The sequence below is a fragment of the Cynocephalus volans genome, chromosome 12 (assembly GCF_027409185.1).
Source record: "Cynocephalus volans isolate mCynVol1 chromosome 12, mCynVol1.pri, whole genome shotgun sequence".
Taxonomy (NCBI): Eukaryota; Metazoa; Chordata; class Mammalia; order Dermoptera; family Cynocephalidae; genus Cynocephalus; species Cynocephalus volans.
In genome coordinates, this window is record NC_084471.1 from 10,422,673 (window position 1) to 10,439,548 (window position 16,876).

Here is a 16,876-nt window from a genome sequence, read left to right on the forward strand (position 1 = left end):
TTTGCATCTATATTCATCAATGATATCGGCCTGTAGTTTTCTCTTTTGGTTATATCTTTACCTGGTTATGGTATCAGGATGATGTTTGCTTCATAGAATGAGTTTGGGAGATTTGCATTCTGTTTGAATCTTTTGGAATAGTTTGTAAAGAATTGGTGTCAATTCCTCTTTGAATGTTTGATAAAATTCTGCTCTGAATCCATCTGGTCCTGGGCTTTTCTTTGTTGGGAGCCTTCTGATAACAGCTTCAATCTCCTTTATTGTTATTGGTCTGTTCAGATTTTCTACGTCTTCATGGCTCAGTTTTGGGAGCTTGTGTGTGTCCAGAAGTTTATTCATTTCCTCCAGATTTTCAAAGTTGTTGGCGTATAGTTGTTTATAGTAGTCTCGAATGATTGCTTGTATTTCAGCTGAATCAGTTGTAATATCACCTTTTTCATTTCTAATTTTTGTTATTTGAATCTTCTCTCTTCTTTTTTTTTTTTTTTTTTTTTGGTTAGTCATGCTAATGGTTTGTCAATTTTATTTATCTTTTCAAAAAACCAACTTTTTGATTCATTGATCTTTTGTATTGTTTTTTGGGTTTCAATTTCATTAAGTTCTCTTCTGATCTTAACGATTTCTTTCCGTCTGCTAACTTTAGGTTTGGATTGTTCTTGTTTTTCTAGTTCTTTAAGGTGAAGTGTTAGGTTGTTCACTTGCCATCTTTCCATTTTTCTGAGGTGAGCATTTAATGCAATAAATTTCACCCTTAATACTGCTTTTGCGGTGTCCCACAGGTTTTGGTATGATGTATCATTATTTTCATTAGTTTCAATAAATTTTTTGATTTCCTGCTTGATTTCTTCTTGGACCCATATGTCATTAAGTAGAATGCTGTTTAATTTCCATTTGTTTGTATAGTTTCCAGAATTGCATTTGTTATTGATTTCTAGTTTTAACCCATTGTGGTCTGAGAAGATACATGGGATAATTCCAATTTTTTTGAATTTGTTGAGACTCGATTTGTGACCTAATATGTGATCTATCCTGGAGAATGGTCCATGTGCTGATGAGAAGAATGAATATTCTGAGGTTGTTGGATGGAATGTTCTGTAGATATCTGCCAAGTCTACTTGGTCTAGAGTATTGTTTAGATCTTGTGTTTCTCTGCTGATTTTTTGCCTAGATGATCTGTCCAATATTGACAGTGGGGTGTTCAGATCCCCTGCTAGTATGGTATTAGTGTCTATTTCCTTCTTTAGGTCTAATAGAGTTTGTTTTATAAATCTGGCTGCTCCAACATTGGGTGTGTACATATTTGTGATTGTTATGTCTTCTTGATGGATCAGTCCTTTTATCATTACGTAGTGTCCCTCATTGTCTTTTTTTTATGGTTTTTAATTTAAAGTCTATTTTGTCAGATATAAGAATAGCTACTCCAGCTCGTTTTTCTTTTCTGTTTGCATGGTAAATCTTTTTTCATCCTTTCCTTTTTAGTCTATGTGAGTCTTTATGGGTGAGGTGGGTCTCTTGAAGGCAGCATATAGTTGGGTCCTCCTTTTTAATCCAGTCAGCCAGTCTGTGTCTTTTGATTGGGGAATTTAAGCCTTTTACATTAAGAGTTGTTATTGAAAAGTGTTGATTTATTCCTAGCATTTTATTGATTATTGTTTGATTGTCTTAGGCGTCTTTTGTTCCTTGCTTTCTGATTTACTGTTTGTTTTCTGTGTTTGTTGGTTCCTTAGTTTGTAGATAGCCTTTTTGTTTGTTTGTTTTCTCTTCATGAATGCCATTTTTATTATACTAGTGGGTTTTGATTTTTCTTGGGTTTTTATGGCAGTGGTAGTTATTTTTCAGGAACCAAACCCAGTACTCCCTTGAGAATTTCTTGTAAGGGTGGTCGTGTGGTGGTGAACTCCCGCAGTTTTTGTTTGTCTGAGAAATATACTATTTGCCCTTTATTTTGGAAGGATAGCCTTGCAGGGTAGTGTATTCTTGGCTGACAATCTCTGTCTTTTAGTATCTTGAATATATCATCCCATTCCTCTCTGGCTTTTAGGGTTTGTAAAAGGCGAAAGATTTATACGTTTTGAAGAGAAACAAAGAGTGTGGCTTTTAGGGTTTGTGATGAAAAGTCTGATGTGAGCCTGATTGGGGCTCCCTTATAGGTGATTTGATGCTTCTCCCTTGCAGCTCTTAAGATTCTCTCTTTGTCTTTGAGTTTTCCAATTTGACTATAATATGTCTTCGAGAAGACCTTTTTGGGTTGAATATGTTTGGAGATCGTTGAGCTTCCTGGATCTGAAGATCTGTGATTTTTCCTATACCTGGGAAGTTTTCTGCCACTATTTTGTTGAATATGTTTTCAGTGCAATCTCCTTTTTCCTCCTCTTCTGGAATACCCATGACTCGGATATTTGAGCACTTAAGGTTGTCTGATATCTCTCTCAGATTTTCTTCAATGCCTTTGATTCTTTTTTCTTTTTTTTTTTTTTGGTCTGCTTGTGTTATTTGAAACAGCCCATCTTCAAGTTCAGAGGTTCTCTCTTCAACCTCCGCAAGCCTGCTGGTTAAACTCTCCGTTGTGTTTTTTATTTCGCTGAATAACTTCTTCAGTTCAGCAAGTTCTGCTACATTTTTTTTCAGGACATTGATTTCCTTGTACATTTCCTCTTTCAGGTCCTGTATACTTTTCCTCGTTTCATCATGATGTCTCGCTGAGTTTTCTTGTATCTCATTCAGTTTCCTTAGAATTATCACTCGAAATTCCTTGTCAGTCATTTCAAGGGCTTCTTGTTCTGTAGGATCTAGAGCTTGAGAGTTATTATCCTTTGGTGGTGTACTTTCTTGATTTTTCGTATTTCTGGTATCTTTTTTTTTGATGTTTATTCATTGTGGCAGGGGGTTTCACAGTCCACAGGTTTGACACTATTGACTGACGAAGATGTTGCTGTGGTTGCCAATTTGGTATGGCTACCTCAGTGACTGCTCAGTTGGCTTGAGTGTGTGGTTGCCTCGGGTCTTGGGCCTCTCTGGGGAGCCACCTCTGTGGTCAGCTTGGACTCGGCCAGGCTGCTGGATCATGGGGCGGTACCGCAGGGTGTGTGGTCTCTGCTGAGCTTCTACCTCCCGTGCTGGACTTCTCCCTGTTCCCTGCGCTCTGGCCTGGGCTGCTGGGATGCGCCGAGGCACCGCAGAGCATGTGGTCTCTGCAGAGCTTCCCCTTCCCCTGCAGGATGTCTCCCTGCTCTGTGCGCGCTAGGCCAGGCTTGGGATGGAGCCGGGTGGAGGCGGTGAAGCCTACCTGCTGCTGGATCGCGTGGCGGCGGCCCCCCCACAGGGTGTGTGGACTCTACAGAGCTTCTATCTCCCTTGCTGGACGTCTCTGTGCTCTGTACGCATTGGGCCGGGCTGCTGGATCGCGCGGAGGTAGTCTGGTCCCTGTGGAGTTCCCGCCTTCCCTCCCGGAAGTCTCCCTTCTCCGAGCGCACTAGGCTGGGCTGGGAATGGAGCCGGGTGCTTGCGGTGAAGCCTACCTGCTGGATCACGCAGTGACAGCCCCACAGGGTGTGTGGTTTCTGTGGAGCCTCCGCCTCCCTTGCCCGACGTCTCCCCACTCTGTGCGCACGGGGCTGGGCTGGGAATGGAGCCAGGTGGCGGGGTTGAAGCCTATCTGCCAGATCGTGCGACAGCGGCCCCGCAGGGCATGTGGTCTCCGCGGAGCTTCTGCCTCCCCCGCTGGACGTCTCCCCGTTCCATATGCACTTGATGTTATGTTTTTATAGTTTAAATCGGTTGATCTGTGGGACAGAGTGATGCTAAGGACCGTCTATTCCGCCGTCTTGACCGGAAATCATCACACCTCTTCCACCCATTTCAAACGTGTCCACCAGGTGCATTCCGCACTGCAGCCACGGGCCTCCTCACGCGTAGTAACCACATTAGGGCGCACGTAGGCCTCTTTCAAGTAGAGCCACCCGGGGAATGATTATGGTTTGTAATAATGAATATGCTTATTATCCTGATTTGATCACCACACAGTGTACACAGGTATTGATATTCAACTCTGTACCCCATAAATGTGTACAATCTATTATGTGTCAATAAGAAAACTTTTACTGTTTCAGTACAAATATTAAAATATATTTTAAAAGTACAGGTAATATATGATCACAAATACCCACTGGTCAGCTCTATGACAATTTTTACCATACTTAGTTTAGATTTCACTTCCAAAATAAACATTCCAAGCCAACAGATGCAAAATTTCGTAACTAGTAAGTTAATACCAACTCATCTTCAATATTAACTTAAACTAAACCTAAAATGAGAAATGGCTGTGGAGTTGAAATTAAGCATTTGAATCCATCCTTCCTTCAGCATTTACAGTAGAAGCTTTCATTAAGATAGAATTATCTTTGAGAAAGTTATTAGGTCATACAAAATTGCATTCTAGTGATCACTGGGGGAAAAAGCTAGTTCTAAACTAATGTGAAATTTAACATTTTTTGTTTCTGCCTCCACTTAAAATGCTTGGAAATCCAAGCATTAAAACAAACAAAAAACAACAAAAAAATCACAGTCCAATGGGACAACTCTGTGTCAGCACCCAGCACAGTTCCTGGCACACAGTAGGTACTCAGTAAATTGCTGAATTAATGAGAGGAAGGGAGAGAGGGAGGGAAGTAAAAATCAAGCAAGGAAAAATGGAAAGAACACTTGTATTTAATTCAAGAATTACCTATCATCTTTCTACAGCAGTCTTTTAGAAGCCATTGCTTACTTTATATCTTTCTGGCAGAGTAAAAGAATCTTCCGAAACTCAAGGGATCAAAGTCTACATTTCCCAGCTCTTGAAGAATATATAATCCTTAGTCCACCTCTAAACGTAAATAAACATCTCTCTCCAAGAAAAAGCTATGGAATATGTTGCAGTTTCCAGAGAATATTTCTTCAAGAAGAACATCAAAATTCACTTTCTCCAAGACTTCCTTCACCAATCCTGTCCATCCCTAAGCATCCCTGATTTCTACCTATGCAACATTTATATGGGTATTTTGAAAACCATATTGACCCTTTTATTCATTTACTGACTATTCTTAGCACCTTGTCTGTAACTGCAATTCCAAATCTTCCCCCTTAATAGGAAATCTAAACTGTCATTTCAGGTCTTCAATCATGCACTCTACGTTCTTCAAATAACAGTGACTTCTATTTCAGAGGCAATAGCAAGAAAAGTTGAACACTCTTTCCTCCTCCAAATATCCCTCCACCACTAAACGGGAGTCAGAAGAGTAGGATTTGGGCCTGAGCTCAGGTACTAATGTTGCACAAGGAGACTGGCCCTCCGATCCCCAGATTCCATCGAGCTCACAAATCTGATGAACGCTTTTCATAACTATACTCTGCCTTCCTCCACTCATTTCTTCTCTCTTTTCTCCAAATATGCATAGGCCTCCTTCATTTTACAAAACCTTTCACTTGAATTAACTCTTTCTCCTCACAGTGTTCTCTCCTCTATTTACTTCCAAATTTCCTAAAATTGGGTAGACTATAACTACAATTCTTTTTCACCCTTTAATTTCTCTTTAACCCATAAAATTTGGGTTTTTGTCCCTCCTGCTCCATGAAATGGCACCCTTGAATACCATTAATAAATTATTTCTAAAAACTTTCTTATTATGGAAAATTTCAAACACATACAAAGTAAATACTAATGAACCTGTATGTACCCATCCCCAAGCTTGAACAGTTGTCGATATTCTGTCATTCTTGTTTCACCCATACCTACACCCATTACCACCCCTACTTTATTATTATTTTATAGTTTCATCAGATAAAATGTACCTACATTATAATTGTAATTTTTATTGTAACTGTAAATTGCAGCACCCTATCAGACATAGAACATCTCCATCTCCCTGGAAAGTTTCTTCGTGTCCTTTTCCTTTGAATTAGTTCTTAAAAAAACAAATCCAGATGACTTTTCTCAATTATCAACCTAATTGACTTGTTGGCAGCATCTGATGTTACTGACTGTAGCCTTTTCTTGAAATTTCCCTCTTGATTTCTGTGATATAAAAGTATTCCAATCTATCTCAGTCTTACCTCCAAAATACACCTCGAGCCTGTCTTTCCTCCACTCCCAGTGCCACCACACTAATGCAGCCTGCCATCTTGTCTCTCATCTGAATGGCTGCAAGCGTCTTCCCACTGGGCTCCCTGCGTCCACTCCTGTCTCTCTCCAATCCACTCTCCAGACAGGGGCCAGAATGATCTCTTAAAATGCAAATCATTTCACATTACTCTGCAACTGAACAGCCTTCAATGGTTGCCCAGGTTACTGAGAATAAATCCACGTTCTACATTGTGGCCTTCAAGAAATTGCAAGGTCTCTGCCTCCCTGTCTAACCTGTCACACTTGGCCACACGGGTTTCTGATAGTTCTTGGAAGAGGCCAAGGGCTTTTGTGGCTGTTCTCTCTTCAAGCTGCTCCCTTGTCCTTAAGGTTTCAGCTGAAATGTCCCTTTCTCAGGGAGGTCTTTTGTGACTAGTCTATGCTCATCCTCCCAGTCACTCTATGTTACACTGCTTTATCTTCTTCATAATACTTATCATAATCTATAATTGTTATCTTTATTTGTATTTGTTTATTTGTGTTTCCCACTAAAATGTAACCACTTTCAGAGTAGGAACCATGTCTTTTTGGTTCATTATTGTATCCTGTGATAACACCTACTTAAAAATTATTTATTGAAAAAAACTGATTTAGTTCAAAATCACTGTTTTGTAGAAAATTCCCCCAGTTTCCCTCAAAACCAGCTACCTTTCCTAACTGCTTTCTGTTAACAGATATCCAGAAACTATGTTACCATAGTACTTGATAAATTGCTGCATTCCAAATATAAACAAAAGGAAATGAAGAAAAAACACAAAAACCTGAATTAATCTAAGACTGGTGAAGGCGAAGTTATAATCTAATTTCTTATTAACAAAAGCATCTACTTACTGCAAGTATTAAAAGAATGTCCTTTTATTCTTTAGTCTAATTAATTCTGAACTGATAAACTATTCAGTAATTGAAAAATCGAGAAGGGTAGTCTTTTTTTTTTTCCCCCAAAAAGGAGGTGGAAACTGATTTTATGGTACAATAAAATATTCTATATTGGTCTAATTACCTGTTCACCAACTGATCTTCCAATTACAACTTAGCTTGCCAGAGAGAAAATGTACTAGCTAGAGGATCCAAGAATCCCATCTTCCTTAACATATTTTACTGCAAATTAATAAATTAGTATCTTGGGGAAGGGTATATGCATACCTCAGAAATCTAGGGGTGTGTGTGTATCTTGGGTGTCCTGGGTATGTGTGCCTCCCTGTGTGTGTACCTCATAGGTTCTGACTACCCCTAAATGAGATTCAGAGTCTTGATGAGTCTGATAAACATCTACAGCCTTCTGCTTTGGCTACAGAAAGAAGGAAGAGATCTGGTGAGATGAGAAAGAAAACCCAAGAGGACAGTATGGCATGTGTCCCTCTACTCAACACATGGACTAGATCACAACCCTGTAGAGGGGGGATTCAGAAAGAAGCTGAAGGAGCTGTTCTCATGAGGCACTTGGGGGCTTAGGGCACAAGCAGTGCTTCTCTGAAGCCCAGGTCATAAAGTGCAACTTGGTGAATTACAGCATGAGGCAAATAGGCAGCAAAGACTGATGCGATGGCAACCCAGTGACATTTTTCCCCCATTTTTTAAATTTAATAATTTATTGATGTGAAATTCACATAACATGAAATTAACCATCTTAAGGTGCACAATTTAGTGGCATTTAGTATATTTACAATATTGTACATTCACCACCTCTATCCCTCAAAGGGAAACCCCATACCCATCAGGCAGTCAAAGCTCACTCCTCTTCCTCCCCCAACAAATGCCCAGAAACCACCAATCTGCACTCAGTCTCTATGGATTTATCTTTTGCACATGTCATATAAATGGTCATACAGTATGTGACTTTTGCACCTGGCTTCTTCCACTTAGCATGATGTTTTAGAGGTTCTTAGTGTCATTCTGACACCTCTCCACTTCTGCTCTGGTGAAGGAATAAGCCTTCCCACAGAGAGCACAGGTAGTAGTGGCAGCAGCAAAGGATCCCCCCAGGTGGATCCAGGGTAGCAGATAATGCTGTGGGTGCTGGGGACTGCTCAGGAGACAATGTGAGATACCCTCAGGAACTCCCAGGAAGAACTAGAGACAATTGTAAATGAAGAAAAAGGAAAGTAAGGTGATACCGAGGATCCCATGTGACCAGGTTAAGAAAGAGCCAAAGAAATTCAGGACATGGAGCCAGATATAAATAGACATACAGATAAACACATAGACAACAATTTAATACAGGGTTTGACAATGATGATAATCCTTCAGCTTTAGCTTGAAAAACCAGAACCAATTACCACTTAAAAATTTATAATACAAAAATGTCTAAAAAATTATCAGTGACTACCTCTGTGCAACAAGAATAATGGACAGGTTTTTACTTTTTACCCTGTATACTTCTAATTTGTTTTAATTTCTTATAAGTATATAAAACGTTCATAATAAAGTTTAAAAGATATAGTACTAGTATTCTAAAAATGAATCACAAAGTGCTCTGTTGTTCAATAAAATTTATTTTAAATTTGGCACACAGCATAACAAAAATGTATATTGAGAAGGAAAAAAATTTCAATCTTAGGTTAGGTTCTAATTTAAATCAACCTAATTTCTAAATTTACCTAAAGTAAAATACCCACTCTACTCATCCACTGCCTCTATTGTTTAATTTTTACTCTCAGACTGTTTGTATCTTTAAGTAATTTACTGACCTTGGAACCGCTTTCTTCTGATACTTCTCCCTCATTGGTTTGCATGGGAACAGACTCTGTGCAAAACTCTGCAGAAACACACAAACACTGCCTAAAAGAGGGAAGAAGAGAAAGAATATGTAAGGAATTCATGGCAAAAATTTGTTTTTTCAAAGATTTAGACTGAAATTCTGTCACTGAGACCACGGATACCATGAAGCAATGTAGTGTGTGTGTGTGCATGTGCGTGTGTGTGTTACATACATGCATCCTAGGTAAGAAAGGAGGAAGAGAAGGGGAGAATCTTACCTTGGGGGAGGAGGACAAGTTAGGAAAGGTTTAAGACATTGGGATACAAAAAGCTCTAGATTTCTTTCCCTATCTGGCTTTTGGCAGAGGGAATAGTGAATATCTTCAGCAATTCTTAGAGCAGATGCTGACCAGCCAGAAAGGACGCCCACTGAGCAAACAGTGGACTAGCTGTTATGCTGCAGCAGGTCATGCTGCCTGATAATCAGCCTAGGCTATTGGAACTGGCTGGGCTTCTTGGATTTATCACTTATGTTCAACATTCTTGGTTTTTTATAAATGAAATTAAGATGCATTCTAATGGTTTATCCCACTTTTTTAAAGAAAATATGCTTAATAAACTCAATGTCAGTCAATTAATGTTTATATGAAACTAAGCTATTTATACAGCAAAACAATAAAAAGTAGTAATTTTTCCTATAAGAATAAAATGAGGTTAGGACTTCTGGTCAAGATGGTGGAGTAGGGCCGGCCCCGTGGCGCACTCGGGAGAGTGCGGCGCTAGGAGCACAGCAGTGCTCCCGCTGCGGGTTCGGATCCTATATAGGGATGGCCGGTGTGCTCACGGGCTGAGTGCGGTACAGCCGGTCACAAAAAGACAAAAAAAAAAAAAAAAGATGGCGGAGTAGACGGTCCCGAGCGTCACTCTCTCCCACAAATCAACCGATTTAAACTATAAAAACATAACATCAAGTGCATATGGAACGGGGAGACGTCCAAAGAGGGAAACAGAAGCTCCACGGAGACCACATGACCTGCAGGGCCGCCGTCGCGCGGCAGATAGGCTTCACCGCTGCCACCCAGCTCCATTCACAGCCCAGCTCCCTGCGCACAGAGTGGGGAGACGTCTGGCAAGGGAAGCGGAGGCTCCACAGAAACCACACACCCTGTGGGGCTGTCACTGCGTGATCCAGCAGGTAGGCTTCACCGCAAGCACCCGGCTCCATTCCCAGCCCAGCCTAGTGCGCTCGGAGAAGGGAGACTTCCGGGAGGGAAGGCGGGAACTCCACAGGGACCAGACTACCTCCGCGCGATCCAGCAGCCCGGCCCAATGCGTACAGAGCACAGAGACGTCCAGCAAGGGAGATAGAAGCTCTGTAGAGTCCACACACCCTGTGGGGGGGCCGCCGCCACGCGATCCAGCAGCAGGTAGGCTTCACCGCCTCCACCCGGCTCCATCCCAAGCCTGGCCTAGCGCGCACAGAGCAGGGAGACATCCTGCAGGGGAAGGGGAAGCTCTGCAGAGACCACATGCTCTGCGGTGCCTCGGCGCATCCCAGCAGCCCAGGCCAGAGCGCAGGGAACAGGGAGAAGTCCAGCACGGGAGGTAGAAGCTCAGCAGAGACCACACACCCTGCGGTACCGCCCCATGATCCAGCAGCCTGGCCGAGTCCAAGCTGACCACAGAGGTGGCTCCCCAGAGAGGCCCAAGACCCGAGGCAACCACACACTCAAGCCAACTGAGCAGTCACTGAGGTAGCCATACCAAATTGGCAACCACAGCAACATCTTCGTCAGTCAATAGTGTCAAACCTGTGGACTGTGAAACCCCCTGCCACAATGAATAAACATCAAAAAAAAAGATACCAGAAATACGAAAAATCAAGAAAGTACACCACCAAAGGATAATAACTCTCAAGCTCTAGATCCTACAGAACAAGAAGCCCTTGAAATGACTGACAAGGAATTTCGAGTGATAATTCTAAGGAAACTGAATGAGATACAAGAAAACTCAGCGAGACATCATGATGAAACGAGGAAAAGTATACAGGACCTGAAAGAGGAAATGTACAAGGAAATCAATGTCCTGAAAAAAAATGTAGCAGAACTTGCTGAACTGAAGAAGTTATTCAGCGAAATAAAAAACACAACGGAGAGTTTAACCAGCAGGCTTGCGGAGGTTGAAGAGAGAACCTCTGAACTTGAAGATGGGCTATTTCAAATAACACAAGCAGACCAAAAAAAAAAAAAAGAAAAATGAATCAAAGGCATTGAAGAAAATCTGAGAGAGATATCAGACAACCTTAAGTGCTCAAATATCCGAGTCATGGGTATTCCAGAAGAGGAGGAAAAAGAAGATTGCACTGAAAACATATTCAACAAAATAGTGGCAGAAAACTTCCCAGGTATAGGAAAAATCACAGATCTTCAGATCCAGGAAGCTCAACGATCTCCAAACATATTCAACCCAAAAAGGTCTTCTCGAAGACATGTTATAGTCAAATTGGCAAAACTCAAAGACAAAGAGAGAATCTTAAGAGCTGCAAGGGAGAAGCATCAAATCACCTATAAGGGAGCCCCAATCAGGCTCACATCAGACTTTTCATCACAAACGCTAAAAGCCAGAGAGGAATGGGATGATATATTCCAGATACTAAAAGACAGAGATTGTCAGCCAAGAATACTCTACCCTGCAAGGCTATCCTTCCAAAATAAAGGGCAAATAGTATATTTCTCAGACAAACAAAAACTGTGGGAGTTCACCACCACACGACGACCCTTACAAGAAATTCTCAAGGGAGTACTGGGTTTGGTTCCTGAAAAATAACTACCACTGCCATAAAAACCCAAGAAAAATCAAAACCCACTAGTATAATAAAAATGGCATTCATGAAGAGAAAACAAACAAACAAAAAGGCTATCTACAAACTAAGGAACCAACAAACACAGAAAACAAACAGTAAATCAGAAAGCAAGGAACAAAAGACACCTAAGACAATCAAACAATAATCAATAAAATGCTAGGAATAAATCAACACTTTTCAATAACAACTCTTAATGTAAAAGGCTTAAATTCCCCAATCAAAAGACACAGACTGGCTGACTGGATTAAAAAGGAGGACCCAACTATATGCTGCCTTCAAGAGACCCACCTCACCCATAAAGACTCACATAGACTAAAAAGGAAAGGATGAAAAAAGATTTACCATGCAAACAGAAAAGAAAAACGAGCTGGAGTAGCTATTCTTATATCTGACAAAATAGACTTTAAATTAAAAACCATAAAAAAAAGACAATGAGGGACACTACGTAATGATAAAAGGACTGATCCATCAAGAAGACATAACAATCACAAATATGTACACACCCAATGTTGGAGCAGCCAGATTTATAAAACAAACTCTATTAGACCTAAAGAAGGAAATAGACACTAATACCATACTAGCAGGGGATCTGAACACCCCACTGTCAATATTGGACAGATCATCTAGGCAAAAAATCAGCAGAGAAACACAAGATCTAAACAATACTCTAGACCAAGTAGACTTGGCAGATATCTACAGAACATTCCATCCAACAACCTCAGAATATTCATTCTTCTCATCAGCACATGGACCATTCTCCAGGATAGATCACATATTAGGTCACAAATCGAGTCTCAACAAATTCAAAAAAATTGGAATTATCCCATGTATTTTCTCAGACCACAATGGGTTAAAACTAGAAATCAATAACAAATGCAGTTCTGGAAACTATACAAACAAATGGAAATTAAACAGCATTCTACTTAATGACATATGGGTCCAAGAAGAAATCAAGCAGGAAATCAAAAAATTTATTGAAACTAATGAAAATAATGATACATCATACCAAAACCTGTGGGACACCGCAAAAGCAGTATTAACGGTGAAATTTATTGCATTAAATGCTCACCTCAGAAAAATGGAAAGATGGCAAGTGAACAACCTAACACTTCACCTTAAAGAACTAGAAAAACAAGAACAATCCAAACCTAAAGTTAGCAGACGGAAAGAAATCGTTAAGATCAGAAGAGAACTTAATGAAATTGAAACCCAAAAAACAATACAAAAGATCAATGAATCAAAAAGTTGGTTTTTTGAAAAGATAAATAAAATTGACAAACCATTAGCATGACTAACCAAAAAAAAAAAAAAAAAAAAAGAAGAGAGAAGATTCAAATAACAAAAATTAGAAATGAAAAAGGTGATATTACAACTGATTCAGCTGAAATACAAGCAATCATTCGAGACTACAATAAACAACTATACGCCAACAACTTTGAAAATCTGGAGGAAATGGATAAACTTCTGGACACACACAAGCTCCCAAAACTGAGCCATGAAGACGTAGAAAATCTGAACAGACCAATAACAATAAAGGAGATTGAAGCTGTTATCAGAAGGCTCCCAACAAAGAAAAGCCCAGGACCAGATGGATTCACAGCAGAATTTTACCAAACATTCAAAGAGGAATTGACACCAATTCTTTACAAACTATTCCAAAAGATTCAAACAGAATGCAAATCTCCCAAACTCATTCTATGAAGCAAACATCATCCTGATACCATAACCAGGTAAAGATATAACCAAAAGAGAAAACTACAGGCCGATATCCTTGATGAATATAGATGCAAAAATCCTCACTAAAATACGAGCAAACAGAGTACAGCAACACATACGTAAAATTATTCACCACAATCAAGTGGGATTCATCCCAGGGATGCAAGGTTGGTTCAACATACGCAAATCAATAAATGTGATACACCATATTAATAAAATCAAACACAAGGACCATATGATCATCTCTATAGATGCTGAAAAAGCATTTGATAAAATTCAACACTCATTCATGGCAAAGACCCTCTATAAGTTAGGTATAGATGGAAAGTATCTCAACATAATTAAAGCCATGTATGATAAACCCACTGCCAATATCATCCTGAATGGGGAAAAACTGAAAGCTTTTCCTTTAAGAACAGGAACTAGACAAGGATGCCCACTCTCACCACTCCTATTCAACACAGTGTTGGAAGTACTAGCCAGAGCAATCAGAGAAGAGAAGGAAATAAAGGGCATCCAGATTGGAAAAGATGAAGTCAAACTGTCCCTGTTTGCAGATGACATGGTCCTATATATCGAACAGCCTAAAGCCTCTACAAAAAAACTCTTGGAGTTGATAAATGATTTCAGCACAATAGCAGGATACAAAAATAACACAGAAAAATCAGTAGTATTTCTATTCTCCAATAGTGAACATGCAGAAGTAGAAATCAAGAAAGCCTGCCTATTTGCAATAGCCACCAAAAAAATAAAATACTTAGGAATTGAGTTAACCAAGGATGTGAAAAATCTCTATAATGAGAACTACAAACCACTGCTGAGAGAAATTAGAGAGGATACAAGAAGATGGAAAGATATCCCATGCTCTTGGATTGGAAGAATCGACATAGTGAAAATGTCCATACTACTCAAAGTGATATACAAATTCAATGCAATCCCCATCAAAATTCCAATGACATTTTTCTCAGAAATGGAAAAAACTATTCAGACATTTATATGGAACAATAAAAGACCACGCATAGCCAAAGCAACGCTGAGCAAAAAAAAATAAAGCTGGAGGCATAACACTACCTGACTTTAAACTATACTACAAAGCTATAATAACCAAAACAGTATGGTACTGGCATAGAAACAGACACACTGATCAATGGAATAGAATAGAGAATCCAGAAATCAACCCACACACCTACAGCCATCTGATCTTTGACAAAGGCACCAAGCCTATACACTGGGGAAGAGACAGCCTCTTCAGCAAATGGTGCTGGGAGAACTGGATATCAATATGCAGGAGAATGAAACTAGACCCATACCTTTCACCATACACTAAAGTCAACTCAAAATGGATTCAAGAATTAAATATACACCCTGAAACAATAAAACTTCTTAAAGAAAACATAGGAGAAACACTTCAGGAAATAGGACTGGACACAGACTTCATGAATTAGACCCCAATAGCACGGGCAACCAAAGGAAAAATAAACAAATGGGATTATATCAAACTAAAGAGCTTCTGCACAGCAAAAGAAACAATTAACAGAGTTAAAAGACCAACAAAGTGGGAGATAATATTTGCCAAATATACATCTGACAAAGGATTAATATCCAGAATAGACAAGGAACTCAAACAACTTTACAAGATAAAACCAAGCAAACCAATTAAAAAATGGGCAAAAGAGCTAAGTAGGCATTTCTCTAAGGAAGATATACAAATGGCCAACAGACATATGAAAAAATGCTCAACATCACTCAGCATCTGGGAAATGCAAATCAAAACTACACTGAGATACCATCTCACCCCAGTTAGGATGGCTAAAATCCAAAAGACTCTGAGCAATAAATGCTGGCGAGGTTGCGGAGAAAAGGAACTCTCATACATTGTTGGTGGGACTGCAAAATGGTGCAGCCTCTATGGAAAATGGTATAGAGTTTCCTCAAACAATTGCAGATAGATCTACCATATGATCCAGCTATCCCACTGTTGGGAATATACCCAGAGGAATGGAAATCAACAAGTCAAGGTATACCTATGTTCATTGCAGCACTCTTTACAATAGCCAAGAGTTGGAACCAGCCCAAATGTCCATCATCAGATGAGTGGATATGGAAAATGTGGTATATCTACACAATGGAATACTACTCAGCTATAAAAACGAATGAAATACTGCCATTTGCAACAACATGGATGGACCTTGAGAGAATTATATTAAGTGAAACAAGTCAGTCACAGAAAGAGAAATACCACATGTTCTCACTTATTGGTGGGAGCTAAAAATTAATATATAAATTCACACACACACACACACACACACACACAGACACACACACACACAAACGGGGGGGGGGGAGAAGACATAACATAAACAGTTCCTTGAAGTTGATATTACAAGTAAACAGAAAGGACATTGTTTGGTGGGAGGGAGGAGAGTGAGGATGGAGGGAGGTTTCGGTAATGGACCACAATAATCAACCACATTGTATATCGACAAAATAAAATTTAATTAATTAATTAATTAATTAATTAAAAGCAACTAAATAAATAAATAAATAGATAGATAGATAGATAAATAAATTCACTGCGTGTGAATTTGTTAAATTCTTCTGCAAACACCAAAAAACAAAAACAAAGCCCTAGACCCCCTTTTCTCTTATAGGGGTGTTTTTTAATATATAGGGATTGCATGAGAGCCCATTGTTAAATGTTCAGGATTTTGAGATTGTTAAACACAATAAATATTAAATTTATAAGCTTAAAAAAAAATAAATAAAAAGAATAAAATGAGGTTATATAGGTTCCGGTCAAGGTGGGAGAATAGACAGTTCCCAGCGTCACTCTCTCCCATAAATCAGTCAATTTAGAACTATCAAAATGTAACATTAGCCAAGCTGGGGCTGCTGGAGCTCAGGGGAAGAGGAGGAGAGACCTATAGAGTTTATGAAGGCGGGAGAAACCATGATGAGAGAAATAAAAAGCTGCTCTGAGCATTTGGGGCTGCGGCTGCTTTAAGGCTCAAGCTGATGGGCACATGGAGCAGGAGCCGGCAGAAGTCGCAGCTGTGCCCTTCAGATGGAATTACTTGGAGGTGGCAGGAGAGAAGAGGGCCTTGGCAGCCCCCAGGACAGCAAGACCACTAATAGGGTTCCTGTGGACCCAGGCAGGAGTGAAGAGCCAGAACAACTGAAAAAAGGGAGCCATTCAGAGGCCGGTGAGTCATCGCAAGGGACCAGTGCAGGGCCTATCCCACGGGAAGTGTTTGGAGCATGGGTGTGGGTGAGATGGGAACACCGGGAGAACACTGGGACACAGCAAGGACAGCTGACTTGCCCCTCAATCAGCGTAGGACCACTCAGAGGAGACTGGTCAGGAATGCAAAATTGCATGGGGTACAGTTTGATGAAAAAACTCAGGCCCAGATCAGAGATTCTACAGAACGCGGATCCAC

General features: G+C 40.1%; 1 protein-coding gene across 3 annotated transcripts in view; it reads right to left on the reverse strand.

Annotated features, from left to right (window-relative positions):
- TNRC6B (trinucleotide repeat containing adaptor 6B) overlaps positions 1-16,876 on the reverse strand; it is a 259,377-nt gene that overhangs the window by 170,955 nt on the left and 71,546 nt on the right. For all 3 annotated transcript variants that reach the window (XM_063074663.1, XM_063074661.1, XM_063074662.1), the window contains one exon: positions 8,848-8,938. In XM_063074663.1, the coding sequence (XP_062930733.1) occupies positions 8,848-8,892 (45 nt within the window). In that variant the 5' untranslated portion in view covers positions 8,893-8,938. The remainder of the gene's footprint in view (positions 1-8,847; positions 8,939-16,876) is intronic.